The sequence below is a fragment of the Oryza glaberrima genome, chromosome 2, assembly GCF_000147395.1.
Source record: "Oryza glaberrima chromosome 2, OglaRS2, whole genome shotgun sequence".
Taxonomy (NCBI): domain Eukaryota; kingdom Viridiplantae; phylum Streptophyta; class Magnoliopsida; order Poales; family Poaceae; genus Oryza; species Oryza glaberrima.
Genome location: NC_068327.1, coordinates 30,094,389 through 30,119,522, shown reverse-complemented (window position 1 = coordinate 30,119,522; position 25,134 = coordinate 30,094,389). Strand labels below are relative to the sequence as shown.

At 43.3% G+C, this 25,134-nt stretch overlaps 4 protein-coding genes across 5 annotated transcripts; 2 read left to right on the top strand and 2 right to left on the bottom strand.

Annotated features, from left to right (window-relative positions):
- Window positions 1-6,015: 6,015 nt before the first annotated feature.
- LOC127761778 (uncharacterized) lies at window positions 6,016-8,740 on the bottom strand. The gene is made up of 6 exons (XM_052286107.1): window positions 8,416-8,740; window positions 8,217-8,312; window positions 7,529-7,747; window positions 7,357-7,453; window positions 6,655-6,717; window positions 6,016-6,535 (listed from the first exon to the last, which is right to left on the bottom strand). The coding sequence occupies exons 1-6, from the start codon at window positions 8,626-8,628 to the stop codon at window positions 6,342-6,344; spliced, it is 882 nt and encodes a 293-aa protein (XP_052142067.1). The 5' UTR covers window positions 8,629-8,740; the 3' UTR covers window positions 6,016-6,341.
- A 6,516-nt stretch (window positions 8,741-15,256) lies between these two features.
- LOC127761088 (photosynthetic NDH subunit of subcomplex B 4, chloroplastic) lies at window positions 15,257-16,724 on the bottom strand. The gene is made up of 6 exons (XM_052285306.1): window positions 16,539-16,724; window positions 16,390-16,434; window positions 16,142-16,295; window positions 15,992-16,047; window positions 15,831-15,902; window positions 15,257-15,683 (listed from the first exon to the last, which is right to left on the bottom strand). Exons 1-6 carry the CDS (start codon window positions 16,626-16,628, stop codon window positions 15,555-15,557), a joined length of 546 nt encoding a protein of 181 aa, XP_052141266.1. The 5' UTR covers window positions 16,629-16,724; the 3' UTR covers window positions 15,257-15,554.
- A 2,320-nt stretch (window positions 16,725-19,044) lies between these two features.
- On the top strand, window positions 19,045-20,159 carry LOC127764339 (casparian strip membrane protein 4). The gene is made up of 3 exons (XM_052289208.1): window positions 19,045-19,388; window positions 19,476-19,599; window positions 19,678-20,159. Exons 1-3 carry the CDS (start codon window positions 19,123-19,125, stop codon window positions 19,891-19,893), a joined length of 606 nt encoding a protein of 201 aa, XP_052145168.1. The 5' UTR covers window positions 19,045-19,122; the 3' UTR covers window positions 19,894-20,159.
- A 1,004-nt stretch (window positions 20,160-21,163) lies between these two features.
- LOC127763518 (protein BOBBER 2-like) lies at window positions 21,164-24,662 on the top strand. 2 transcript variants are annotated; one of them, XM_052288247.1, is made up of 7 exons: window positions 21,165-21,349; window positions 21,464-21,911; window positions 23,362-23,540; window positions 23,666-23,714; window positions 23,821-23,999; window positions 24,092-24,154; window positions 24,292-24,662. In XM_052288247.1, exons 1-7 carry the CDS (start codon window positions 21,263-21,265, stop codon window positions 24,310-24,312), a joined length of 1,026 nt encoding a protein of 341 aa, XP_052144207.1. In that variant the 5' UTR covers window positions 21,165-21,262; the 3' UTR covers window positions 24,313-24,662. The 2 variants fall into 2 exon arrangements, with proteins under 2 accessions (XP_052144206.1, XP_052144207.1); XM_052288246.1 differs by having other exon boundaries at window positions 21,164-21,911.
- Window positions 24,663-25,134: the final 472 nt, after the last annotated feature.

Sequence of the window (25,134 nt, the reverse complement as noted above, 5' to 3'; positions counted from 1 at the left end):
TAGCACACGAAGACATGAAGTCCAATTCATTCATGGGCCAATTGGCTAATGGGCCAAATGGGTGTGTTCGCTGCTCACCCAACACGAAAAACGGAGCAGATCATTAACACGTGATTAATTAAGTATTAACTAATTTTTTTAAAAAATAGATCAATATGATTTTTTTAAAACAACTTTTATATAGAAACTTTTTAAAAAAACGTACATTTTAGCAGTTTGAAAAGCGTGCGCGTGGAATACGATGGAGAGAGGTTGGGAACCATTGGGTTTGAACAAACCCAAGGCCTGGTTTAGTTCCCATCTTTTTTTTTCAAACTTCCAACTTTTATATCATATCAAAACTTTTTCTACACACAAACTTCCAACTTTCCCGTCACATCGTTCCAATTTCAATCAAACTTACAATTGTAACATGAACTAAACACACCCCAAATATAAAGGCATACAGCCATAGCGGCATAGTAGTGATAACTGTGAGTAGAGTACCATACTATGTAAATACTCTATCCGTCCCATAAAAAACTAATCTAATATTGGGTGTGTTTAGTTCATGTAAAAATTAGAAGTTTGGTTGAAATTAGAACGATGTGATGGAAAAGTTGAAAGTTTATGTATGTAAGAAAGTTTTAATGTGATAAAAAAGTTGAAAGTTTGAAAAAAAAATTTGTAACTTGTAAATACAAGGGCGTAGTCAAAATACGTGGTTAGTATTTCCATGAGAGCATTCCGTTTCAGGTGCCTTCAATGCTGAAGGGAAGTTCTGGCTGAACCACTGTGAATCCAGCAAACAAGTCATGTGCTCTTTCACTCGTCAGAGCGGAAGAATCCAAAAAAGGCCGAGAGACCGTGGGCTGCTCCGCTGCTTGCTTGCCCACAATTGTGTAACCACTCTGTAGATCGGTTGGTTCCGTCTTAAATTTCTCCCTCCCCCGATAAAAAAAAAAAATCACAAGTAGAGGAAAGTAGGAAGGCAAAATTCATTTCGTAAGATGGTGGAGCCTATTCTGTAGTTGTAACTGTTTGCTCAATCACTGGTACTCGCTCCGGTTTCATTTTAATTGACGCTTTGAACACTGACACGCTCTATAAGATATACATTTGACCTTATTTTTCTATTATAATATATACAATAAATAAATGTATGTTTATTTTTATTATAGTGTTTTGAAAGACAAATCTATATATGTTTTTCTAGTTTCTTTAAATTAAATATTTTTAAAGTTATTGATGGTCAAAGTTATAAAAGTTTAACCTCAACCTTATCCAAAACGTCAATTAATATAGAACCAGAGGGAGTATATGTCTACATACTATGTAAATGTAAATATATTAATTATAGAGTAAATTGCACCCACGGTAGATTAACTTGTCAGGTGGGTGTAATTTGGTGTAAGAACTTGAGAAATGAGCGGTCGAGTGCAACAACTTGGCTGGTATGTGCAATTTAGTATAAGAAATTTATAAGTGATCATATAAATGCAACAACTTACAAGGTAGATATGATTTTGATACAATAAATTAAGAAGTTATGCGGCAACTTAATAGTATTTTTTTATATAGATTCAATTTTTAAGTACTTATTTTGACAGTATACTAACGTGTATTTGTATAAGCATATTTATATTTTTATCCTAATAACTAATAACTGAAAGTCAATTAAACAGGATATAGAAATTATTATATTCCGGTTGATATTTGAGAAGGTCAAGAAAAAAAAGTCTTAAAAGGTAATTGGTTGTAAATTGTATGTGCAGTATAATTCTTAAAGATTAAGTTTAATATTATAAGGTAATATCCGTATGATTACTATGTAATGGCATATTGACAACGTGAAAAAAATTCACCTAGCATATACTTAGCAAAGTTGATGCATAAAAATACTAAATTATCAAGTTCTTTCGCTATAACGCACACACTTGTCAAGTTGTTACATTTGGACGTTTAATTCTTAAGTTCTTGCACTATATCGCACACACTTGCCAAGTTGTTGTACTATGGGCGCAATTTACTCTTAATTATAAAACAGGAGAGCTTGTCTACATATTTTCACCCAAAAAAATCCAATCAGGTTTGCAACAATGTGATAATAAATGTCCTTCGTAGTTTATATGTAGTCATTTATCTATAAGCCATTTTTACAAAAACAAAAACAACCACCAACCACCTACACCACCAGAGTTTACCAAACCGTGCGGTTATAACGTATGATAACATTTTCGGTTTTACCAAACCACAGGGTGGTGATAATCCCACCCTAAATAGTTCGGTAAACCCTGACCACCACATGGAGCCTATCTCCACCAGACCACCTTACAGAGGATGCAACACCACTGGGTGCTCACTCATTCCCTTCATTCCTCCTAACAATACATTAGGTGCAACCCTCTTTGTGGTCTTTCGTGTCCTTTCGCTAGCATGCTATTCACATAACATTATTTATTTTTTATGTCCAATCTCGTTCGATTCCAGTATTTTTCATATGTTCCACTTAAACTCACTTTTTTTTTCATATACTTTTTCATTCCTTGTTCAGGTCAGAATTATGTGCTTTTCTTATTATTCTTTTTGTTTCATTCTGCGATTCAAAGGGGCGTGAGTAGTTTTGTCTCAATCATACACGAGCTGCCAAAGCAATAAGCTTTGGTTTTTTTTTCTCTAGAACTATAGAGTAGAAAAATTTCCACATTTTTCCTTTTCCTCGTTCCTATGAATCAATGGTACGAGCATTGATTTATTTTTTAAAGAAAACCTATAAAAAATTGGCATAGAGTTACATCCTCTATCGTCACGGAAGAAAAAAACTGACCAATTTTATTAAGGAAAAACTTGCCCTGCAGTCATGCAACTGTGAAGTTAATTGGTGAGTAATCGCCGAAAACCTCCACGGCGAGAACACACTTCGAGGCGGCAAGCCACCGCAACTGATGACCCAAGAAAATTGAGACACATCACGAGTCATTGTTGCCATGTTTTAAAGTCAAAGACCAAGCAACACCGACTTTCCTACGTTGATCCACACCCTCCACGGTCAACAACCGATAAAAAAAAATCAGCAACCACCCAAAGCGCTACTCCCTTCGTCTAAAAAAAGACAAACCTGTTTTCCGTGTCCAACGTTTGACCATCCGTCTTATTTGAAAAAATTATAAAAAAATTAAAAAGACAAGTCACGTATAAAATATTAATCATGTTTTATTATCTAACAACAATAAAAATACGAATTACAAAAAAAAATTCATATAAGACGGACAATTAAAGTTGGACACGGAAACCCAGGGTTTGTCTTTTTTTGGACGGAGGGAGTACCTTATAAGGCCGAGTTTAGTTCTAAACTTTTTATTCAAACTTTTAATTTTTCCATCACATCAATATTTTTCTACACACATAAACTTCTAACTTTTCCGTCATATCGTTCTAATTTCAACCAAACATCCAATTTTAGCGTGAAAGTTAGAAGTTTATGTGTGTAGGAAAGTTTTGATGTGATGGAAAAGTTGGAAATTTGAAGAATTATTTTGGAACTAAACACGTCCTAAATGAAACTTCTAGAGAGGACATTTGTCAACTCCTGCTCCAAACACCAGGATTAGATTTTCACCCGAATAAAAAGGGAGAAGAGGACGTTCATATGCACCAACATCTATCGTCGACACCAATCAAAACTAGGACAAGACTTTCACCCAATGTACATTCTCACTTCCTGTCATCCATGCCCTTTACGAAGTGTCCCTTTGCCGTGGCTAGAATACGAGGAATTGAAATTATCGTTGTCAAGCTCACCACGGGTACCATCTTTGGTTGCATACTATAGTTGTCCCAATAAGCGGCAACTACGCTATCATCCGTAGGATCCCGATTCCTACGGCATTTCCTTCCTTTCGAAAAGACTCTAAAACCATTCACAGTGCGTCTATGTGGCATTCAACCCCCGACTAGTCATCTAGGAGATTCTCCTCCACGTAGGCAACTAGCGTGGTCCTAGGAATAATGATTACCGCTATGAGAAATGAGTAGCATTGTCAGAGAAAGCATGAGAGGAAGTAGAGAAAAAACACAAACACACAGAAGAGAGATAGAGAGAGAGAGGAATGACGTAGTGAAGTGTTGCAGACGATGCCATCACCGCCGAGCTCCATGTTCCACCACCGTTGGGCAACATGTCCATCGCCGCAAGCTCCATATCCACCGTCGCCCCCTCGATCTACACCACTGAAGAATAAGGAGGCTTCCTCGTATTGGATAGCTTGCATAGGCGACAAGCAACGGCGACAACTGGAGTTGGAAGCTAGTGGAGGGAGGAAGGCACCGACAGTAGGAGGGAGGGATAATGTGGCGTCGACTCCGGTGGAGGGAGGGGGGGAGAAATGGTGCCATCATCGCCGCTAGCTGGATGCAATGACAAGAAGTGAAAAGATCAGGTGAGGATAGGGCGTGATTTTATATTATTTATAGATTTTAGGGTGTTGAGTGTAAAATTTTATACCACTATATGTATATATAGTAGAAAACAGAAGGGGTTGAAATGCAAAAATATCTATAGGGGTTTAAGACTATGTTCGTTAGGACTGGTTTTAAATTGCATCACTGTCACTGATATTGGTAGCAGAAGTAACAAAGGCTGTGTTTAGATTCAAACTTCTAACTTTTTCCATCACATCAACCTATTATACACACACAACTTTTCAGTTACATTGTACCAATTTTAACCAAAACTTCTTAACTTTGGAAGGAACTAAACACAGCCAAAATTGCCACGTCGCTGGCCCGCGTCTTCTGATAACGTGTCAGGCCCTGACGCTGCAAGCTGCAACAGCAACAAAGGACGGAAGGAGCACATGCTGACCGCGACAACGTGCATGCCAGCATCTGCGCAAAAGATCATTTGTCCAACGCACACAGGTTCCGACGGCGAAAACACTGGACCAGGAGTCCAGAAGAATTCAACATGCCCACCAAACCCAGATTACGGGGATCACTACCCAGCTGTTTTGCCAACGGAAATGCGTCGCCCGTGCCACGAAATGATAAAAAAACAACTAAACAAACGACGAATAATTTGAAGGTCTACTTCACATCAATCTCTACCTCTTCATGCCCATGCCTTGTTTGGAACGGGAATAGTACTACAGATTTTACAAATTTTCGCAAGGGGAAGCAGTAAAGGGTGCCGCAGAAACGGGATGACGGGCCCTTTGGCAGAAACGGGAGGGGGACCCGTGACTGGCCCCCAGCACCGGCACAGGCGTAGTGAATGCACGGCGTACTACGAGCCAAACCATCGTTGCTCACACTTGGCGCGTATCCTCGGGGCGGGCACATGCGAGGCGCAGCGCCAGCGCGCTGCTGCAAAGGGACGCGGCCCGGCGGCCGCGCCATGTGTCGGGCGGGCGAAGCAGGGGAACGTGCAAGTGTCCTGTGCCGTGCGTGACACGGGGTCCCCTCGCCGCGTGCCCCACGGTGGTCACCTACACTTGCCTCGTGCCCCACGGTGGAGTAACTAACCTAACTGAACTGGAATGAATGCTGTGGGCTGGTGGTGAACACGTCGCACATGCACGCAGGAGGACTACTACTTTTGCACCCCAAGTTCTAGAGCAATGGTTTGGTGTGTTCGGTTCACGCTAAAATTAGAAGTTTGATTGAAATTAGAATGATATGACGGAAAAGTTAAAAGTTTATGTGTATAGAAAAATCTTGATGTGATAGAAAAGTTTAAAGTTTGAAGAAAATGTTAAGAACTAAACCATGCCCAAGGTTAATAGTTTCGGCGACTGCTGGCGGCAACCGAGTGCCACGTCCTCCAATAGACAACTAATCTACAATGCATACAACAACAACACTTCTTTATTTTTTTTAATCGAGCTAGTGCCTACTCTGAAGGAACTTGTCCAGTATTTTACGTCCCTATTTATTTTTCCATTGGTTGTTATGAGAGCAAATGGGCCCATGGTAAGTGAAATGTGCAAAGAGCCGGCGACTAAATAGTCGCTCACTTTTCTCTCTCCAAGTTTTCTTTCTCGGCCACGTATACAAAAATCCTATGTAAGCAGGCTATTAGCCCATTGATGTACCTGCTCTTATGGTTCACAATCGACAATTTGAAGAGTTCCAAGCTGCAAGAAATCAGCAGACAGGACACGGGCCCAGCCCAACAGCAACGAAATGTTAACAGAAAAGGCCCATTTAATATCTTCGAGGCATCCAGCCATTTCTGAAGACCAGCCCATCTAACGTGTGGCATGGAATATTCAGCCTTGGAAACCTAGCGTGATACTGTAGCTCATATTGCTGACAAATAACAATTTACACAATTAGATGGAACAACGAAAGGAGAGGAAATATCATTTACATGCTACTCCATAAACATGGGGGCTGAGGATAAATGCAGTAGACAGGCGAGTCGTGTTCAGGTCCAAGCTCGAGAACCCAGCTTCCCTGATGATTTCGCCTGTTTCTCTGGTGAGGTGGCACCCGTCAGAGACAAACTGCTGCAGAGGATTAAGGGCACCTTGCACGAATCGGAGGAAGGATCCATCTATTGCACGGGGCAAAAGGAGAAGGAGAGTCAATAATGCACAACAACAGAAAATCTCTAAACAGAAATGGTCTTAAGCCATTTGTGTGTAAAATGTGAAAGAGAATAGCAGGTGGTACCAGGCGCAGCAACATGCTCAATGAATATGTAGAGACCACCAGGCTTCAGGACTCGTTTTATTTCTGTACAATTAAAGGCTCTGAGTTGTTTAGCTACAAAATGATTATTATAATTTAATATAGATGAAGTTTGTTGTCTATGCAAGGCAAAAATGATTATGCCAAAATTCAAGAGATGCAAAAATATTGTGGAAATATACAGACAAGAACAGATGTCATACTTCAGTTATGTAAAAGGGGATGAAGAGTTTCACTTCTTTTTCAGATAATAGAAATAGTTTACATTTACGGTGAAGAGTTTAACACAAAACGGTAAACTTCAGTTTAAACCTTTCTTAGCATTGGATGGCTCGAGTTCTAGGTAACGCCAATTTCTTATAATTGGGAAAACACAAGACGAAGAGTATGAAGTGTAAAAGTATCCGACACATCATATTACCTTGTTCAATAATGTGCATATTTCAAGCCCAGTGACAGTGAGTGCATTTATTTTTTTGGATAGAAAATCAGTGACAATTTCAGGTAGCTAAGAAACAATAGTAAAATTAAAATATTCTTGATAATAATTTTATGGAATATTTTAAACATCTTGCCTCATGGACATATCTAAAGATTCCATATGTTGCAAAGCTTTGCAGAAATTATAAAGAGCATTTGTACTCAGATAAGAAATACTGTTGTTAGAAAAGAAACAACTCTTACCTCTCAATGCCATTTCAACGTCACTTACAGAACACATTACCAGAGTGCCAACAACAGCATCCATTGAATTGTCCTCAGCTGGCAAAGCTTCACCAACCTAAATACAATTACGCATCAAAGATAGTTCACAGAACTAAAAAGAGAAATAGTGCGCTACCAGAAGGCACCATACCCCTCTTCTGAAGGTGAAGTTCGAAGGTGGAAGTCCAGCAGACACTGCAGCTGCTCTGGCATACTCCTCCATGTGTTTATTAGGATCCACCCCAACTATGTTAACGCCATCGGCATTTGCATAGTACTTGAGATTAGGGCCTGTTCCAACACCAAGTTCAAGAATGTTCTTCCCAGCAGTCATCAATTGGGAAAAGAGCTTTGATTTATACTGTGCAATCTGCAAAACTCATTATTGTGATAAGATCAGCATGATCACGGCAGATGATCAAAATCACATCACAATCCCTGAGAAAAAAAACAGTGATAACTTTTTTTAACAGGGAAGCTAAAATTACTGATGAAGATTTAAGATCATGTCTGCTACTCGCAGACACTCTAGGTGCTTACTTGTGAATTCTGATATAGTGATATCTATGGAAAAAAATTCAGATACTAAGACAAATTACCGAGTTCTGAAAATCAAACGTTAGAGCTTATACAGATTAACAGATATGTGATCGAAATGGTCAACATGTCATGTATGGAAAAAAATTAACTCTGATGTCGAATTGGGCAAACTGAGTTGAGTGAGCACTGAGCACCAATACAGTTGTTCGTATAGACAAAAATCTACTAGCAAACCACAAGTTTCAGAATGGCAGAGTAGTGGAACTGAAAGTCTGAAACTAGGGGAAAAGCAAAAATACCTCAGCCTCGTAAGGTTTCATGAACTTGTCCATGGCCGTGGCATAGAACTTCTCGTACCACTCCGGCCTGGCAGGGTGCACCCGCTCAAGCATCACCTGCACAACAACCAAAAACCCAAGTACGGGCAGCTCAGAAGATGGCCATGAAGCCACCAAACATGGAGGGCCTCATCAGGGCCAGGGCCGGCAAGAAGCTTACTTCGGGGTCGACGGGCGAGGCGGCGGGCGACGGGAGGGCGAGCAGGGGGAGGAGAGCGGTGGCCGTGGTGGAGCCGATGAGGTGGCGCCGGCCACAGCGGCAGAGGGGAGGGAGAGCAGCGGTGGTGCACACGCGGCTGGTTTTGACGGTGAGGGATGGCCGGCTCCCGAGGCCGGTCGCCGGCGTGAGCGCGGCGGCGCCCTGCTGCTGCATGCCGTCGACGAGCGGCGGAGGACGGGGGCCTCGTCTTTGTGGTGGCCTCTTGCTTCGGTTGGAAATTGCACTTTCGGAAGCGAGGAATACGTCAGCTGCTGTCGAAGGCGTATTTTCGGGTTTACTTGGGATTGGCGGAATCAAAGCCCATATATATGTAGGAGAAGGATAGGCCCATCAACGGATCAACGTGTGTGGGCTTTCTTCGTGTGTAAGCAAATTTTGACCAGAAAAATCGCCGCGCCCACTTCTTCCGATCTGAGTAATGGAGAACACGGAATAGTTTGCTTCTCTGTCTGCCTCTCCTGGAGCTGGGCACCCTGAACAATAGAACACAGAGTTTGATTATTCTATTCTCTCTATGTCTCTGCATCTCTATGTGCAAACTGCAAACACAATTTTGTTAGGGGCAAAAGGCCAAAAAAAACACGCGGATTGCTATTCGGGCCGTGTTTAGTTGTTTTGGGAAAAAAAATTTGATGTATACGGACTCACATTTGAACTATTAAACGTAGACTAAAAGATTCCGCCTGTAAACAACGAGGCGAATCTATTAAGCCTAATTAATCCATCATTAGTAAATGCTTACTGTAGCGCCACATTATCAAATCATGGCGTAATTAGACTCAAAAGATTCGTCTCGCAATTTACATGCAAATTGTGCAATTGGTTTTTTTCTGTCTATATTTAATGCTCTATGCATGTGTCCAAACATTTGACGTGACGAAAAAGTTGAAAGTTTGAATAGAACTAAAACACAGCCTTGGACGATTTTTCTGTAGTTTTTCTTCGGCCGGATTGATAAACGTACGTTGACCAAAGCAGGTGTGCCAACTGGAAGAAGGTGGTTTTCTCCTGCATGTTTGACGTTTTGTCGACGGAGATTCACCTACCTGGCAATTTCTCAGGTGCCATCAAGGTTCAGTATCTGCAGCATTTTGCTCCGACGGACCAGGTCATGCTGTGCAAGTTTGGTTCGTGTGATCATGTTGGTTATCTGCTTAACTAGGATTATACAAATCTTTTGCACGTGCTGTTATAGCATTACATTGAGTAAATTAAACTACAAATATTTTTGTCAAAACTATTACTCACTTTACTTCAATTAGACATTTCATAAGGCCGCCGTAACAATAGGTACTATCTAATAACAAATCTGCAGCTTTTACCCTCTAGGTGTGTTTGACAAGTGGACTACCCAATTACCAATTTGCAACAATGCAAGTATTACATATGCGCCTGGCAGGTAGAAGTTGACAAACTTTGCATTTCTTTGACAAAAATCATTAGCAAATGATGCATTTTTATGAAATTACATTGAAAATTGTAGCAAAGTGACAGTTCCTACGTATTAGTTCAGTTTCTAAATTTTGCTCTATTATATATCCCTTGTTTTATTTACTGTAGCGGTACTTTCTCCAAGTAGGGGTAAACTAACTCGCGCAAGAGTAGGCAAAGAATGAGTTTCTAAGAGCATCTCCAAGAGAATAGCCAAATAACACTCCAAGTTCAATTCTAGTAAGTTTGAGAGAAGAAAAAAAAACACTCGAACAACCTCTCCATCCGGCTGGCCAAGCCATCACGAGTGGATAAGGAGAGGGAGGGGTGGAGTGGTCGTCATTATCCACTCCACTCGCCTCCCCTCCTCTCTCTCTCCCTCTCTCTCTCACTAGGGTGTCGTGGCCTGCATAGATCTGCCCCAAGGCAGTGTGAGGCACCGAGGCCACCGCGCGCGAGGTGTTACTATGGGTGGTGCCCACGAAGGAGACGGAGTGGTGCCGGCGGTTGGGTGGATCTGATAACGACCAAGGTTCGTCTGCGTAGATAGGCGGATTCAGCTGCGAACATAGCGTCGGCAGCTCCCCGCAGGCGGTAATGATGGAGAAAGAGGCTTGCCCCTCCTCTCCATCCGGTGATAGCAGCGGTGGTGGTGGAGAAGGCTAACGTAGAGGCGAGGTAGCGGCCAAGAAGGAGGCTCTGTTGGGTTCTTTTAGTGTTTTTGGATGTTTTTAGTGTTGGGTTTGTTCATGTATTCTTGGATGTTCTTGAATGCCGATTGATATTTATGGAATCTGATCGGGGCGAAGGGGAACTGCTCAATGCATCGGATTGATCGAACCGACTTTTTTATTTTTTGCTTTCCTGAAACTTGAAATGTGTCGGTTCTTAAATCGAGGTGTCGTACGCTGGGTACCGATTGCGAAATCTGGCACTTATAACCGGTTTCGAACCGACACCTACCCCTTTTATGTAGTAGTGTCCTCCTTAAACACATGTTCGACTGAAACTACCGAACAAACACATGTCGTGTGTGAACTTAAAGAGATGATTTAGGATTCTACTCTGGATCTGCAGAAGTGAAGAAAAAAAATATTCGGATGACGGGAAGAGCACATCAGCGATGAGCCTACTCTCCCAGCCTTTGCCCGGCTGTCCGGCTGGACCGCCGGAGCTTGGCCCCATCTGCAGTCTGCCTCCTCCGCTACTGCAGCTGCTTCACTGTCGTCTGCTTGTACCGTTTCATCAAACCTGACAGGAAAAGAAGCTGGAGACGCAAAAGGCGCCGTAGGTTTAGACAGGAGCTGCACAACTAGGTACGTACTGTACATGATTCGATCATAGGCTGCCTGCCAGCTGACCGAGACGTGATACGTGTCGGAATTGCAAGAGAAGAGTACCGTCTCTCTCTCCCTTTCATTTGGGTGGGCTTCGTCTTCACAATGCCATTTGGCAGCTGTTAGTACTGTGAAAAAATAGTGATAGAGTGATACTAGTAGTAGCTGTTCTATACGCGCGTACAGTATCATATCATCGGGCAGATTCTTGGCCAGTGCAAGTACGGTTCAGCATTTACGTTGGTACTCCGTCTTTTACGGCAGAGTAGTACAGTGTCACTGTACTGGTATTCTGGTACTGGTACTAACACATGGGATCTTCACAAATCACAATCATTGTCCCTGTACATTTATTCATTATATTCCCCATGCATATGGTGTCAAGGTTCACAAATTGTGCTCCTAAGCTAGCTCTCAAGTGGTACACATAATATACTAGCTAGCAAACCGCATTAACATAAGTGCCTAACAGTAGCATTGTACTACGAAATACTACTCCCTACCAGGCTACCAAAGCATGGGCGATGGATCGTAACGTTGTGAAGAATCTCCGGCACATCATTTCACCGAAATCCGGGCTGCATCCACGGCGGGGCACACACGACTAAACGAGCCAGCCAGCTACGACGTGCGCGCGATGCAAGCGCACGGCGCGGCCGCGGCGGTTCACATGCGCGACCCGAGCGAGCCTCAAAAGCGGCCTACCCATGCGCCCATGCAAAGCTAGACGCCATAGCCCGTAGGCAAATGGAGCAGCGGTGTGTGTGTGCAGAGATCTCACTCTCCAACGTACAGTAGGTGTACTAGACCTGTCAGCGTGCCGCGGCGTCAAATCCATGCAGGCCAGGGGGCCGTGCCGTGCGTGTCGCGCTGCGGCGATCGAACGTACTGTACGCTAAACCTGCGATCCATCGAATCGTCGATCACTCGTTCACATAATTAAAGGCACATCTTTTCTCCTTTATTATAGAAGACACCCACCAACCTCACCCCCTGCACACACAGTCGATCGTCACAGACACAACACGCAGGTTTAGCTCCCTTGCAAGTTTTTTTACCTTGTCACATTGAATATTTGGACATATGCATGAAGCATTAAATATAGAAAAAAATGTTATATAAATTGCTTGTAAATTGTGAGATGAATCTTTTAAGCCTAATTACTTCATAATTTGATAATGTTGGGCTGCAGTAAACATTTGCTAATGAAGAATTAATTAGGCTTAATAAATTCGTCTCGCAGTTTACAGGCGGAATCTATAATTTGTTTTGTTATTAGACCATATTTAATACTTTAAATGTGTATCCGTATATCCGATACGACATTGTAAAAATTTTCACCCCTAAATCTAAACATTGCCACAGATTCAAAGTGACGAGGAACATACGGTGATCGATGCGCGGTTGGACTGATCTGCCCCGTGCCCTGTACTAACGGCATATAAATACAGTCTCCATCGATTCGAAGCTCGCGTTGCATTGAGCGAGCATTTGAGCTTCTTCAGACATTGCCCGGTGAATGAGAGAGAGCTTGTCTTCCTACTAGGTCGACTCTTCCCCGTACGTGCTGGACTTCTACTGCTGCTGGTGGTCTGCAGCAATGGAGCTAGTACGGCATCCACCGATGATTCCTAGGCCGCAGTGGTACGTACGCTCATCTCAGGTCTTGCATGTGGAGACGAGGTGTATTGCTGGTTGTGTAGCCAAGGATGACTTGCCGGCCTGGTTTGTGTTCATCAGCAATCCAGCATATGCTGTATTGCCGTGTGTGATCGATCGATGCATGGACCGGCAAGTTATTTTCTTTGGCTACATTACAACCTCGTCTTCTCATGCTAGACCTCAAGATGATACACACGCATGAGTGCAGGATCAGATGCAGCGATAGGATATGATGTCGGTGCTGATCGAGGGCACTACTTGTTCGGTGATCTCTCTCTTAATTTCTCGTACACTAGCTAGCTAAGCTAGTTCTTCCATAGTTCCATGTCTGGTTCAATGCAATTGCACTTTCATTCTTTGAGGGGAGGGGGTTGTCGATCGAGAAGGACTGATCGATTGCAGATTTCTAACTTGTGTCCTATGCTTCACGTACGTCGCCGATCTTCGTATCACAAATGTTTAGATTGCTGCATTGTCCATTTCGTGTCTAGCACATAGTATTAGTTCAGTTTTGAACCGATTATTAAGTAACTTTTGCATATTGTACACAACTAAAAAAAGGGGTACAATAATATGCATGAACTAACTACATAAACTACACTGAACTAGGACGATAGAAATACAAGACTAATTACTACTCCACTCGGTCCCATCTGCTGTCATATATATGTATTTTTTCTTTTGAGTAATTTTACAGTTCTTGACTAGGTATCATGAGATACCACTTTTTCTATTATAAATTTGATACCTCTTATTACCTAGGTATTATGAGGTATAAAATTTTACACTAATTTTTTAATATCTTATGGTACCTCCTAAAAAACTGTAAAATTCCTATTTTTTCTTTTCGGGGATATAGGCTTTCAAATTGGACAAATATCTAGTGAAACATTTTAGTTAATAAATACTGAATAAACATCATAGTATTGAAACTTTAATGGCACCTATTTGTATCCACATGAAATCATAAGTTCAAAGTATAAAAGGAGTATGTTGATAACAAATTAATCTGATAACTTTAAAACATTGAGTACAAACGTTTTGCATCAATTAACAAGTGAAAAATGTGGAAACAAGTGATAGCAAGTTAATGTATTGAATGGTGTACGTTCAGTTAATACACTGAAGTAACTGACTATAAGGCACGTTTAGTGACTTATTAGGGCCAGCATGTTTGAATCTCTAATTTGATTTATCTTTTTCAGCGGCATGTAAAATGAGATAAGCAATAATGCACTTAAATAATTCAGTATCAATTATTATAAACTTTAAAATAAGTTTATCTGATTTTTCAAAGAAATTTTTTTATATATTTTTTTAAAAAATATCATTTAACAGCTTAAAAAACGTCCTAATTGAAAACAAAGAAGTTGTTCTCTGAAGTTAAAGGAATGAACACGGCCAGAACCATGACAAGGACGTCGTAAATGCATACTCCTACTAAATAATCAAGTACTCCTACTACATCTTTTCTTTCAGAGTCCAAATAATGAAGTACTCCTACTACATGTTTATGCATCTGCCGATCTGCGTTCATCTGTGTTATCACAAAGACACCAACCAGTACACAGTAGGCGATCATACCAGTATCCTGTGTGGGATCAGCAGCTAGTCCTACTCCTTGCAGCTTTGCGCAGCGACCAGTGTACTAGCACAGTACATCGCCTGATCGTTTCAGTCTCGATCACGCCGCTGCTGCTGGCCGGTCTGTTCGCGCCGTACGCATGCCCATCTGCTGCTCCTGCAGCCCTACTCCGGCTCGCCGCGACCTCACCCGCACATGTCGGGAGCGAGCCGATCACGATCGCTTGCATCAGCCATGGCCCAGCCGATTCAAGCCTGGCGAGAGACCTGTGTCGAAATAACTATTGCTAGTCTCTGATGACTGATGAGCTGATCGACGGAATACTACGAAGTTCTGCACCCTATACAAGTAGTATATACATGTGCTACCTACTGTGGTAGTGTGGTCTGTACTGTACGTTGAGTGCAGACTGATTGCTGCTGGTTCGCGGCCTGTAGTGGAGCAGCTCAAGTATGATCAGCTGGTTCTTCTTCCTCGATCGAATGGCCGTGGCCGACGATGGCGTCCAATTCCCAGCGCGCGACCACCACCGCAAGCAGGCCGAACTAATGGAGTTTTTTGGGCCAGTCCATCACCGAGCGGCCCGGTAAAGGTAGCCCATAATCGCTACCATTCTGTACTGGACCCAAATAAAGTTGGCCCGACATCGTGAGAGCCGACAGAACGAAAGCATATTGGATCGCCACAATTTGGTTGCGATCTGAAAACTTCCGTCTCCACAGGGCACGTATATCCACCATGGTGTAGGTCTATATCAGTCGATTTACACAATTTATATATTTTGGAAGCAATATCCACCATGGTGAACGGTACAGGTTCTTTGATTAACATGGAGTAGTACATTCCTTCTTTTAGCCTACACTACAAATGCAATATAATGCATTCATGCAGACGGAGCCCCTATTTGCTTTCCTTTTGAGTCTGATGCCAACATTTACAGGAGCTATCAGGCAACTGTGTATCTTGCTATTACACAGCCGCTCTGTACGGTATTACAGAATGCAGCCGCATCGCGCCATGATCATGCAGTCATCCATCCATGCGCAATCTCTCTCATTCATCCATCAGTTTGTAAGCTGCTCCTCCTTGGCTGCTTCCTCGAGTTCTCTGAGCCCTCCGACCCTCTGCTCGATCTCCTCGAGTAGCTCCTCCCTCAGGAGCTCCTCTCTTGCAGACGCCTCCAGGTCCTCTTGCTGCAGAATCAACCATGGGAGAGTGGAGATCGATCAGCAAAATGACTGGTTATCTTAGTAGCTTCGCACAACTAGAGTTTGTCTAATTGTCTGAATGTTCTTTCTTCGTGATAAAGGGAAAAAAAAAAGCCGTAATGAAAGACATACCCGGTCATAGTACCAGTGCACGGTGCCGTCACCCCCTTGTCCCCTGTACGCCTCACTGTCGTAGAAAGGATCCTGTAAATTCACACAAGACCGTGTCAGTAACACATATCGAAGATGTAATTTCGTTCCAAGTTGTAGTGGCATATGTTCTGCGTGCTTGCCTTCATGGACGCAAAGAAGCAGATGCCCCAGACTGTGAAGAAGGCGTAGAAGGTATCTACGAGACAGACAGAGAAATTTTTTTGTGAAAAGTTTCAGTTTCAGACGTAACAACAAACTGCAGGAAAGGTGAAACGACGACTACGACTCACAGACGCTCTTGAGGGCGGCGTCGCTGAGATGCCAGATCGACTTGTGCACGACGTAGTCCCTCTGCAGGTCGACGTGCTCCACCATCGTCACCATCAGCGTCACCACGTCCAACGGGGACGCGTTCGCCTTCACTGAACCCCTCCCGGCCGATTTCTGCAAACGCTAAGACCGCGTTACTTTGCCTCACCAATCACCACGGATTTCTTCTTTCTCGGTGAAAAAATTAAAATGCAGTGGGACCTTTCACCTTGCAACGGCTGGAGTTGGACCTCGGGTCATGGAATCCACCGAGCTGCAAATTTAACAACAACATTTGAACAAGTAGGTGAAATTCGCAAGGAATTCAGGAAAGCAGTTTTTGCATGAACGCGAAGGGGAGAATGGACGGTGCGGTACCGTTGCACGGCAGCGGCCATGGAGCTGGGCTCTGTTCGCGGAGTGAAGAGCAGAGAAGTGGGGGGACGACTTGAGCAGCGGCAACGCCATTGCTGGTAGGCTGCTGCTTCAGTAGCGGGTTGGCGATGAGCTTGTTGTTGTCAGTGTAGCGGGCTCACGTTTGGCTCAGGGGTGAAACCTGTAACCTGTAATCTGTATGGAAAATTTTAGTGGATAAGGTCAGACTTTTGGGTGGCCAACCATTGTCTGATCTTGGGCAGACGAAAAGCACAAGAATTTTGGGCTTGGTTGAAGCGGGCTTGAGCGTTGCTAGGCCTTGCCCGGTCAAGGTCATGTTTGGGCCGGATGGGATTAGGTTGACCCGTGGGCTCGTGGCCCGTTACGTGCATCCGTCCGCCATTTCTTGGAGAGCGCTACCACTCGGACGTCCGGCATCTCACCAAAAATCGGACGCCCATGCAAGCATGTGAGAACGAACCCTGTCACTGTAACGTATGTGTCTAACTGCTTGTTTTCATTCTTTTCTCCTCTCTTTAAATATTTTTTCTTCTAAATTACTTATCCAATTTACAATCCGATCACACCGTTCTATTCGTTGCAATTAAATATTTACAATGAGATATCACATGATTATATTATGTCAAAAGAAAAACATGTGTTTCAAAACGTTAAAACAAAATGTTTCGTACGTGATAGTGATATGTTTCAATATGTGTCTTCGGTGTGTTTCACAAAATTCATGAAACTAACTGCTACTACTCTCTCTCCTCTCTCTCCACCTCATCCATGCACACGTGCATGAATTTTAGCAAGCTTCAAAATGATTTTTCTCTTAAATTACTTATCCAATTTATGATCCGATCACACCATTATATTTGTTCTAATTAAATCTTTACAACAAAATATCACATGATTATATTTTGATAAAAGAAAAATATATGTTTCAATTCGTTAATACTTGTTGTTTTATATGTGCCAGCGACATGTTTCAACGTGTATTTTCACCATGTTTCATAAAATATTAAATGTTTCGGTTGTTGGTTTTTTTTGTTTCACCATATATAACTTAATGTTTCACTTGTTGGTCAACGCTAACCCCCGCACTGCCGCGCGCATACGCATGCATGCAGGCCGCCCGTGCTGCATTATTCACGTGCCACGTTGCTTGCCTCCTCTGCATGTGTTGCTTGCGCTGCTGCTTGCATACGCTCCCTCCCTCTCCCTCCTATTACATGTGCCTAATTTTTTTCCTCAAATTTTAAATATTTTTTCTCCAAAATTGTATATTCTGATCTAAATTTCAATTATACCATTAGATTCATCATCATTAAATCTTTATAACAAGATCTCACATGGTTATATTTTGATAAAAATATACATGTGTCTTAAAAAATAACTTGTCTCACCATTGATAGAAAACTGTTTCATCACATGTACACAAATATTACAACTCACCTCGTGAATTGTTTCAGATTCAGAGAAATACAACAATTTACTAACTGAAACAATCACAACCACTACACAAAACGTTAAATACCAATGAGTGAAACATAAAAAAAATCATATGAAAAATAAAATATTTTTGCACAAATACTTAATTATGTTGAAATATTTTTAAATCGGACGCTACAAATCGTACGTTCAATATTTTTTTCAAATATCGGACTCTACAAATCGTACGTCCAATATTTTTTCAAATATTAGACGCTGCTCCTCGTCTGTATGCAGGGACACGTTGAAGGAGCGAGGTTGTCGCATGCATGCATGCAGGAGTAGACCTGGTTGCCAAGATAGCGTGAGGCACCATTACTCTGTCTCTCTTAATCAAACTTTAAACAGAATTTTATTCTAAAATATATATCCAATCTATAATTTATAACAAGATCTCACATGAATATATTTTAATAAAAATATATATGTGTTCTAGAAAAAAACAAACTTATGTTGAACTATTTAAAAATAATTCTTTCATCACTTGTGTTTCAACCCACTTCACAAACTACAGGCATAGCACTAAGCTCGGCAGCCCATTTTTGCAAGTTTATAAGTGATAAACACAAGGACGCAAGCTCCAAGTGATACTTTCACACATTGGAAAAAGGTCCAATTAGCAGTACGGAGTACTGAACATAGAACAAGTCTAGCTGATGCTGTTTATGTCGATGGAGCAAGCGACAGTTGGTACCAATCAAACACCATGCACCGGCCGGTGAGCGCGGGGCACGCATCATGCCATGTATTACTCACGTCACAATCACCTAACCCCACACGCGCAGTTTCATGGGTGCCCCGGCCCTGTCCCTTCGTGTATACTCTCTCCGTCCTATAAAATACAAATTTAAAACCGTGTATACCATATTCTAATACGATAAATCTGGATATATATATATATATATATATATATATATATATATATATATGTTCAGATTCGTAATATTAGTAATATTAGAATATTACACTTTGGCACACAGCCACACAAGCGTGCAACACCAACACGCCAACACGAACACGTCGTATATCCTGCTTCATCAAGAACAGCGAGTCTGCATCCTTCACCTTCGCTTGAACTAATTAAGCGTCACCAATGGAAGGAAAAGCCGCAGTGACGACGTCGACCGAGCACGGCGACGGCGAGGCTTCGAAAACGGCGGCCCGCACCGTGGTGAGCGGCAGCAGCCGCGGCGGAGCGGCGAGCAGAGCGCTGTCCGTGGCCGACCTCATCCTCCGCGTCGTGGCGGTCGTCGCCATCGTCGACAGCGCCATCGCCATGGGCACCACCAACCAGACGCTCCCGTTCTTCACGCAGTTCCTCCGGTTCAAGGCGCAGTACAGTGACCTCCCGACCTTAACGTGCGACCATTCTTGCCTTCTAGCTACAATCGTCAATCTGCATTACTTCCGTTTGCAAGCTCGTTTATTCCTTCCTGTTGTCACCAGGTTGTTCGCGGTGGCGAATTCGGCTGTTACTGCGTACCTGGTGCTGTCCATCCCGCTGTCCGTCGTGCACATCATCAGGAGCAGGGCAAGTTACAGTAGGCTGGTGTTGATCTTCCTTGACTCGGTATAAATCGATCGATCAAAACGTAAAATATTACTGAATTTTGGCTAATCTGGGGGGGCTCTCGTGATCGTGCAAAAGGTAATGCTGGCGCTGGTGGCGGCGGTCGCGTCGGCGTCGGCGGCGATCGTGTACCTGGCGCACAAGGGCAACGTGAGGGCCAACTGGTTCGCCGTCTGCCAGCAGTTCGACTCGTTCTGCGAGCGCATCTCAGGCCCCCTGATCGGCTCCTTCGCCGCCATGGCCGTGCTCCTCCTCCTTGTGCTCCTCTCCGCCGCCGCGCTGGCCCGCCGCTGAGTAATAAGAAAATCAAGGTTGAATTGTGCATCGCGCGGCTGACCGGGAGAGACGGTAACATCAGTACATGTGGCTGTTGCTGGTTGTTACTGTAGTTGTTACGATTCAGAGTCCGTGAGCCGTTGTCGAGTACGTACTGCCGGCAGAGACCGGTGCCTTGCTTTGAAAATTCAGTACTCCAACATCGAGTGCAGTGACCTGTACTGGTTTACAAATTTTCAATTTTAAACTCATCTGCACAATGAGAAAGCAGAAGGTATTATTGATGTGCGGATCAATTTTGGACATACAACTTTCAGAGTATGCAGACGCATACTGTTACAATGTTTTCCGAATCATAAATACATATACATGTGATGTCTACATAATATAAATCGGGCGTCCGATTTTTTTATATATAAAAAAATTGTGCGTTGTTTCACCAAGTAGATCGGAATTGTTTCACTAAGTAGATAAAAAATGTTCATCTTTTAATATTTTAAAAAGCTGAAACACATCAAATCATTTCGTGAAGTATTTTGCTACAACGTATGAAACAACGGTTTCCAAAAATACCGGGCGCTATTTTACCTTATATAAAAACAATGTTTCAGCAAATAACGAAAGGATGTTTCAATTAACTGCAACATTTCATTCATACATAGTGAAACATCACAAGTACACTTACTGAAACATTGTTGGCGAAACAAAAAATAAAACGAATTTCATTAATAGAGCGTTTCTGTAATATGTGGGTGATTTGTTGTAATGGCGCGTGTCGTGGGGTGCGTGGTGGGGACGACGCAGGAAGCGGTGGGCGCCCGATTTTTCTGCTGCTGATCGAGCGCTCGATCGGTGCCATTTCCGATATAAATCGATATGAAAACATGATATTTGATGAGTGAGAGCCCTCAGGGCCGATTTATATATGGGCCATCCCATGGTGGGCCGCTTAGTTCTGTTCCTGGGCCATCCACGAAGGTCATGACTTGGGCCTAAGGCCTAAAGGAGTTCCTCCGTACGTGAACACATTTTACTACGGTAACAGGTTACAGGCTAACAGCCAATCAAGTTTTGGATTAAACGGTTAAACTCGACTAAATTACCCGCGCTATTACTGTACCGTGCGTCGATTCGCTTACCTCCTAATACACACTGACGGATGGGCCTTGGATGCAAACCGGACCCACATGTCACTGACTGATAAGTCGATCCCACCCACATCCGCGCTGATGTTCTAGAACCTCTCGTAAACCTCCTCTTTCTCATATAAATCGGGCCCAAACGAAAACTCCCATTCCTCCGACTCCAATCCAATCCAACGCTTCCTTCCTCGCAAAGCCTCTGCGAATCTCGCGCACGCAGAAACCGCTCCCAAACCCTAGACGCAATGGTGGTCACCATCGATCTCCGGGAGGAGGACGAGGCGGCGGCGGCGGCGGCGATGAAGGCCATCGCTGGGAGGAGCGACGAGGAGGTCCTCGCGGCGGTGCTCGCGCGCAAGGGTGGCCCTGTCCCGTTCCTCAAGGCGGCGATCGACGCCGCGGCGGCGGCGGCGACGAAGGCCATCGCTGGGAGGAGCGACGAGGAGGTCCTCGCGGCGGTGCTCGCGCGCAAGGGTGGCCCTGTCCCGTTCCTCCAGGCGGCGATCGACGTCGCGCAGCGGCGATCCGACCTGTTCCTCGACCCCTCCGCGCCGGGGGTAGTGGCGGAGATGGCGGTGGAAGCCCAGGCCAAGGCGGAGGCGGAGGAGAGGCGGAAGAGGGCGAAGGGGGAGCCGAGGAAGGCGGCGGAGATGCTGAAGAAAGAGGAGACGAGGAAGGCGGAGGAGATGCTGAAGGAGGAGGAGCCGATGAAGGCGGAGGAGATGCTGAAGGAGGAGGAGCCGATGAAGGAGGAGCCGATGAAGACGGAGGAGATGCTGAAGGAGGAGGAGCCGATGAAGGCGGAGGAGATGCTGAAGGAGGAGCCGAGGACGCCGATGAGAGAGGCGGGGAGGGACAAGGTGGAGAGGGCAGCGGTAGTGGAGCGCGTAAGAGGTGGGTGATCTCGCACCGTGACCTTCTAATTGTTCATCGTGTTCGAATGCGAAATGTTTGCGTGCTTCGGTGACCTGTATGCTCTTATTCGATTATAGATTGTCATTTCGCCTGTTGATCTCTACCTCTTATGCGGAATTGGGGGCAGATATTGAGTTTGAATCAGCAAATGTGCTTTCCCTTCTTGTGCCAAGCTAGGGCCACTTGTCTAGACTTCGATCAGTTCTCGATCTGTAGTAGTTCTATAGTGGAGCTATAATCCTCAGATTTCGAGGTTGCAGATATGGCGGAGTATAAAATTGCCATGTAGTAGTTTTTTATTTTCAGGTCCGATCTCATGTTGCACATTGGTGGCTGAAGGGAGTAAAATTTTGATCAAGTGCTTACTAATTAGTCTGGATAAATCTTAACATTAAAATGGGTGGTGGTTCTAGGCATTTATGGCACATACAGATTATATAAATCCTTCAAGATTTGCAAGTAGTTTGGTTTTGTTTTCAACTTATCAAAATTTCCAAATCGCCATGATATGTTTGGTTGATTTACCGTGATCGATTTCAGATTTATCTCACCGCATCAGTATTCGTAGAGCACTAAATGTGTAGAAACAAGAAGGTCCAAAGTTTGGCAGTAGTATAGTGGTTGCAATCAGTTTATATGCATCTCGCTATATTTTTTTTGAAAAATTCTCTGTGGATTTTCATATTGTTGCTTTAAGACAATAGATTCTGTACTAAGCTGTCCTCACTGGTCTAATAAACTGAATTTCCATCATAATCGATCTAATTATTGAGGTTTCATAATTTTTACTGTACATTTGAATTTCAAGGTGAATCATGCCTTGCATTTTCCACCTTTTGATATATCATTTGCTGATAAGTGTGATTATACATGTTATACCTAGTAGTACACTTTTAGATTCTGTATTTCCTGTTCAGTTTGGGTCTGCTGCTTTTGTTAACTTATTGGTTGTGATTTGGAATTTGTTTCTATCTTTAATACAAAGATCTGCAGCCTTTCTACTGTTCTACATGTATTTCAGAAAGGAATGGTTGTGCAGTTTATAAAGTTGAAAGGCTACTATGTGAAGTTGTTATTGTACTGGTTCTCTATTAATGGGAACAGCAACATTTCAAGCCTTCACATATAACTGTTGGATCATTTGATCAATATCATCACTCATCACTAGCAGTATTTTTTACTGTGTTTGGTTCTCTTACGTTTTCTGTAATTCGAGTATCAACAACCGTTGCAATTTTGTACTGTAGAGAGCTCGCTACCTTATTCCTCCAAAAAATATATGCGACATCCTAATCTTTCGACTTATAAACAGGAAGTGCTACTGCATTATTACGAAACTAAATGAATTTATTGTTTCTTTAATCGCTTTGATTGCCAATTTGGAGTTCAGTACACTGAAAGGATATCCTCCTTTTGTATTGCATGTTAGACCCTAAGCCTAATGCTGGAAATGGTCTGGACTTGGAGAAATATTCCTGGACTCAGGAAAGGCCAGAGGTTACCATAACCATTCCAGTTCCCCAAGGAACAAAATCAAGTCTTGTCACTTATGAGATTATGAAGAACCATCTGAAGGTTGGACTGAAGGGTTGCTCTTTTATAATTGATGTAAGTGGATATACAGAATGTTTTATATAGTCTGCTGCTAGATTAAAGACACAACAAGAATATCTCTCATTTGCAATAGAAGTATAGAACTGCTGGTATAATGTTCTACTTGTGTTTCTTTTCAGGGGGAGCTTTTTGAGCCAGTTAAAGTTAATGACTGCTTGTGGACCATTGGTACATACATAGTTTGATGATACTTGTTACATTTCTCATCGATAGCAATACCTACATGACGCTTGTTACTGACTTGACATGCATTATTTTGTGATAATTCCTTCAGAGGATGGGAATACACTGTCTATACTTTTGACAAAGGAAAACCAGAAGGAATGGTGGACATCAGTGATAAAAGGTGACCCTGAACTTGACCCCCGCGACATGAAAGTACCTGAACTCCGTGATTGTGATGTTGAGGCCAAAGAGACTATTGTGAGGATACTAAGTCATGGATTGCCCAAGGCAATGAATTTCTGCCCCTTCATGCACAATCGATTCAGTTACCACTGATCAAGTTTACTAATTTGTCTTCACATTTCTGATTGATTCATCAGAGAGCTATGGATCCTGCAACAAGTGATGATATCCAGCAAGAGGAACTTCTGAAGAATGCCCAGGCGAGTTTCAGGCTTTCTGCTACCTTTCCTCCCTTTGTCTTTAACCTCTCATTTTCTGAATCCTGTGGTTCTGTTTGTACTTTGCCACCGTTTGTTTGTTGGTGCTTCAATGTATCTGATGCAGCTAGTTCTTGCAGTACTCGCATATGGATTCCTAAGGCAAAAATTGAGGATGTTGAACCCAAGAAGTGTACATACATCATCCTTTGACAGAGAATAGAAGTTCAGACACAGAACAGAAGGTCACATCATCTTTTTTGTACCGGGTTAGGAAGCTCAAATACTGAAGACTTCTCTGCTAGTACGATTTAGCTCTATGGTAACTAGTAATCCTCGAATCATAGCCTGGTAGTCACACAATGTCAGTCTATAAACATGAAGCTGCACCTATTCAGAAACCTTCCTCTTAAACACCTTATCCTGTATCTACTCAGCAGTAACATGGTCGAGATTTTGTGCTCTAAGCTCTGGTGGTTGTGCAAATGGATATCGGCATCTACAAAGCAAATGCAGTTCCTCTCTCTTTGGTTTTTGCTCTTGTTTGTGGGGAATCTTTTATCCTGTATTCTGCAGTACGTTGTAGTACTATAGTAGTAGTAGGCTACGAGTAGTTCTTTGTACTGAATGCGGCCGGAATTGGTATGCTGGCCTGCGAGCCCTGAGGGCAGCCTATCTGGGCGGATTTTTGGTGGCGGGTGACAGGGGGACTAACATCAGCAGCGCCAAGGTGGGCAAAGATTCTGAGCCGCGACTACGACCATCCAGCAGTTGGCGGCTGCTGCTCGCCTACTCTCTGATGAGATGCGACGCTGTACTAGGATGCTGCCGCCTCCATCAACATCAGGAACCCAATCAACTTTCTCGTACGCGCACTGCCCCGGTTTCTCTTTCTCCTCCCCATAACCAAACAGTGGCGAGCGAAACGGACGCGCACAGGCGGAGGAGGCACAGCCGCAGCACTACGTAGGAACAGTGATGCA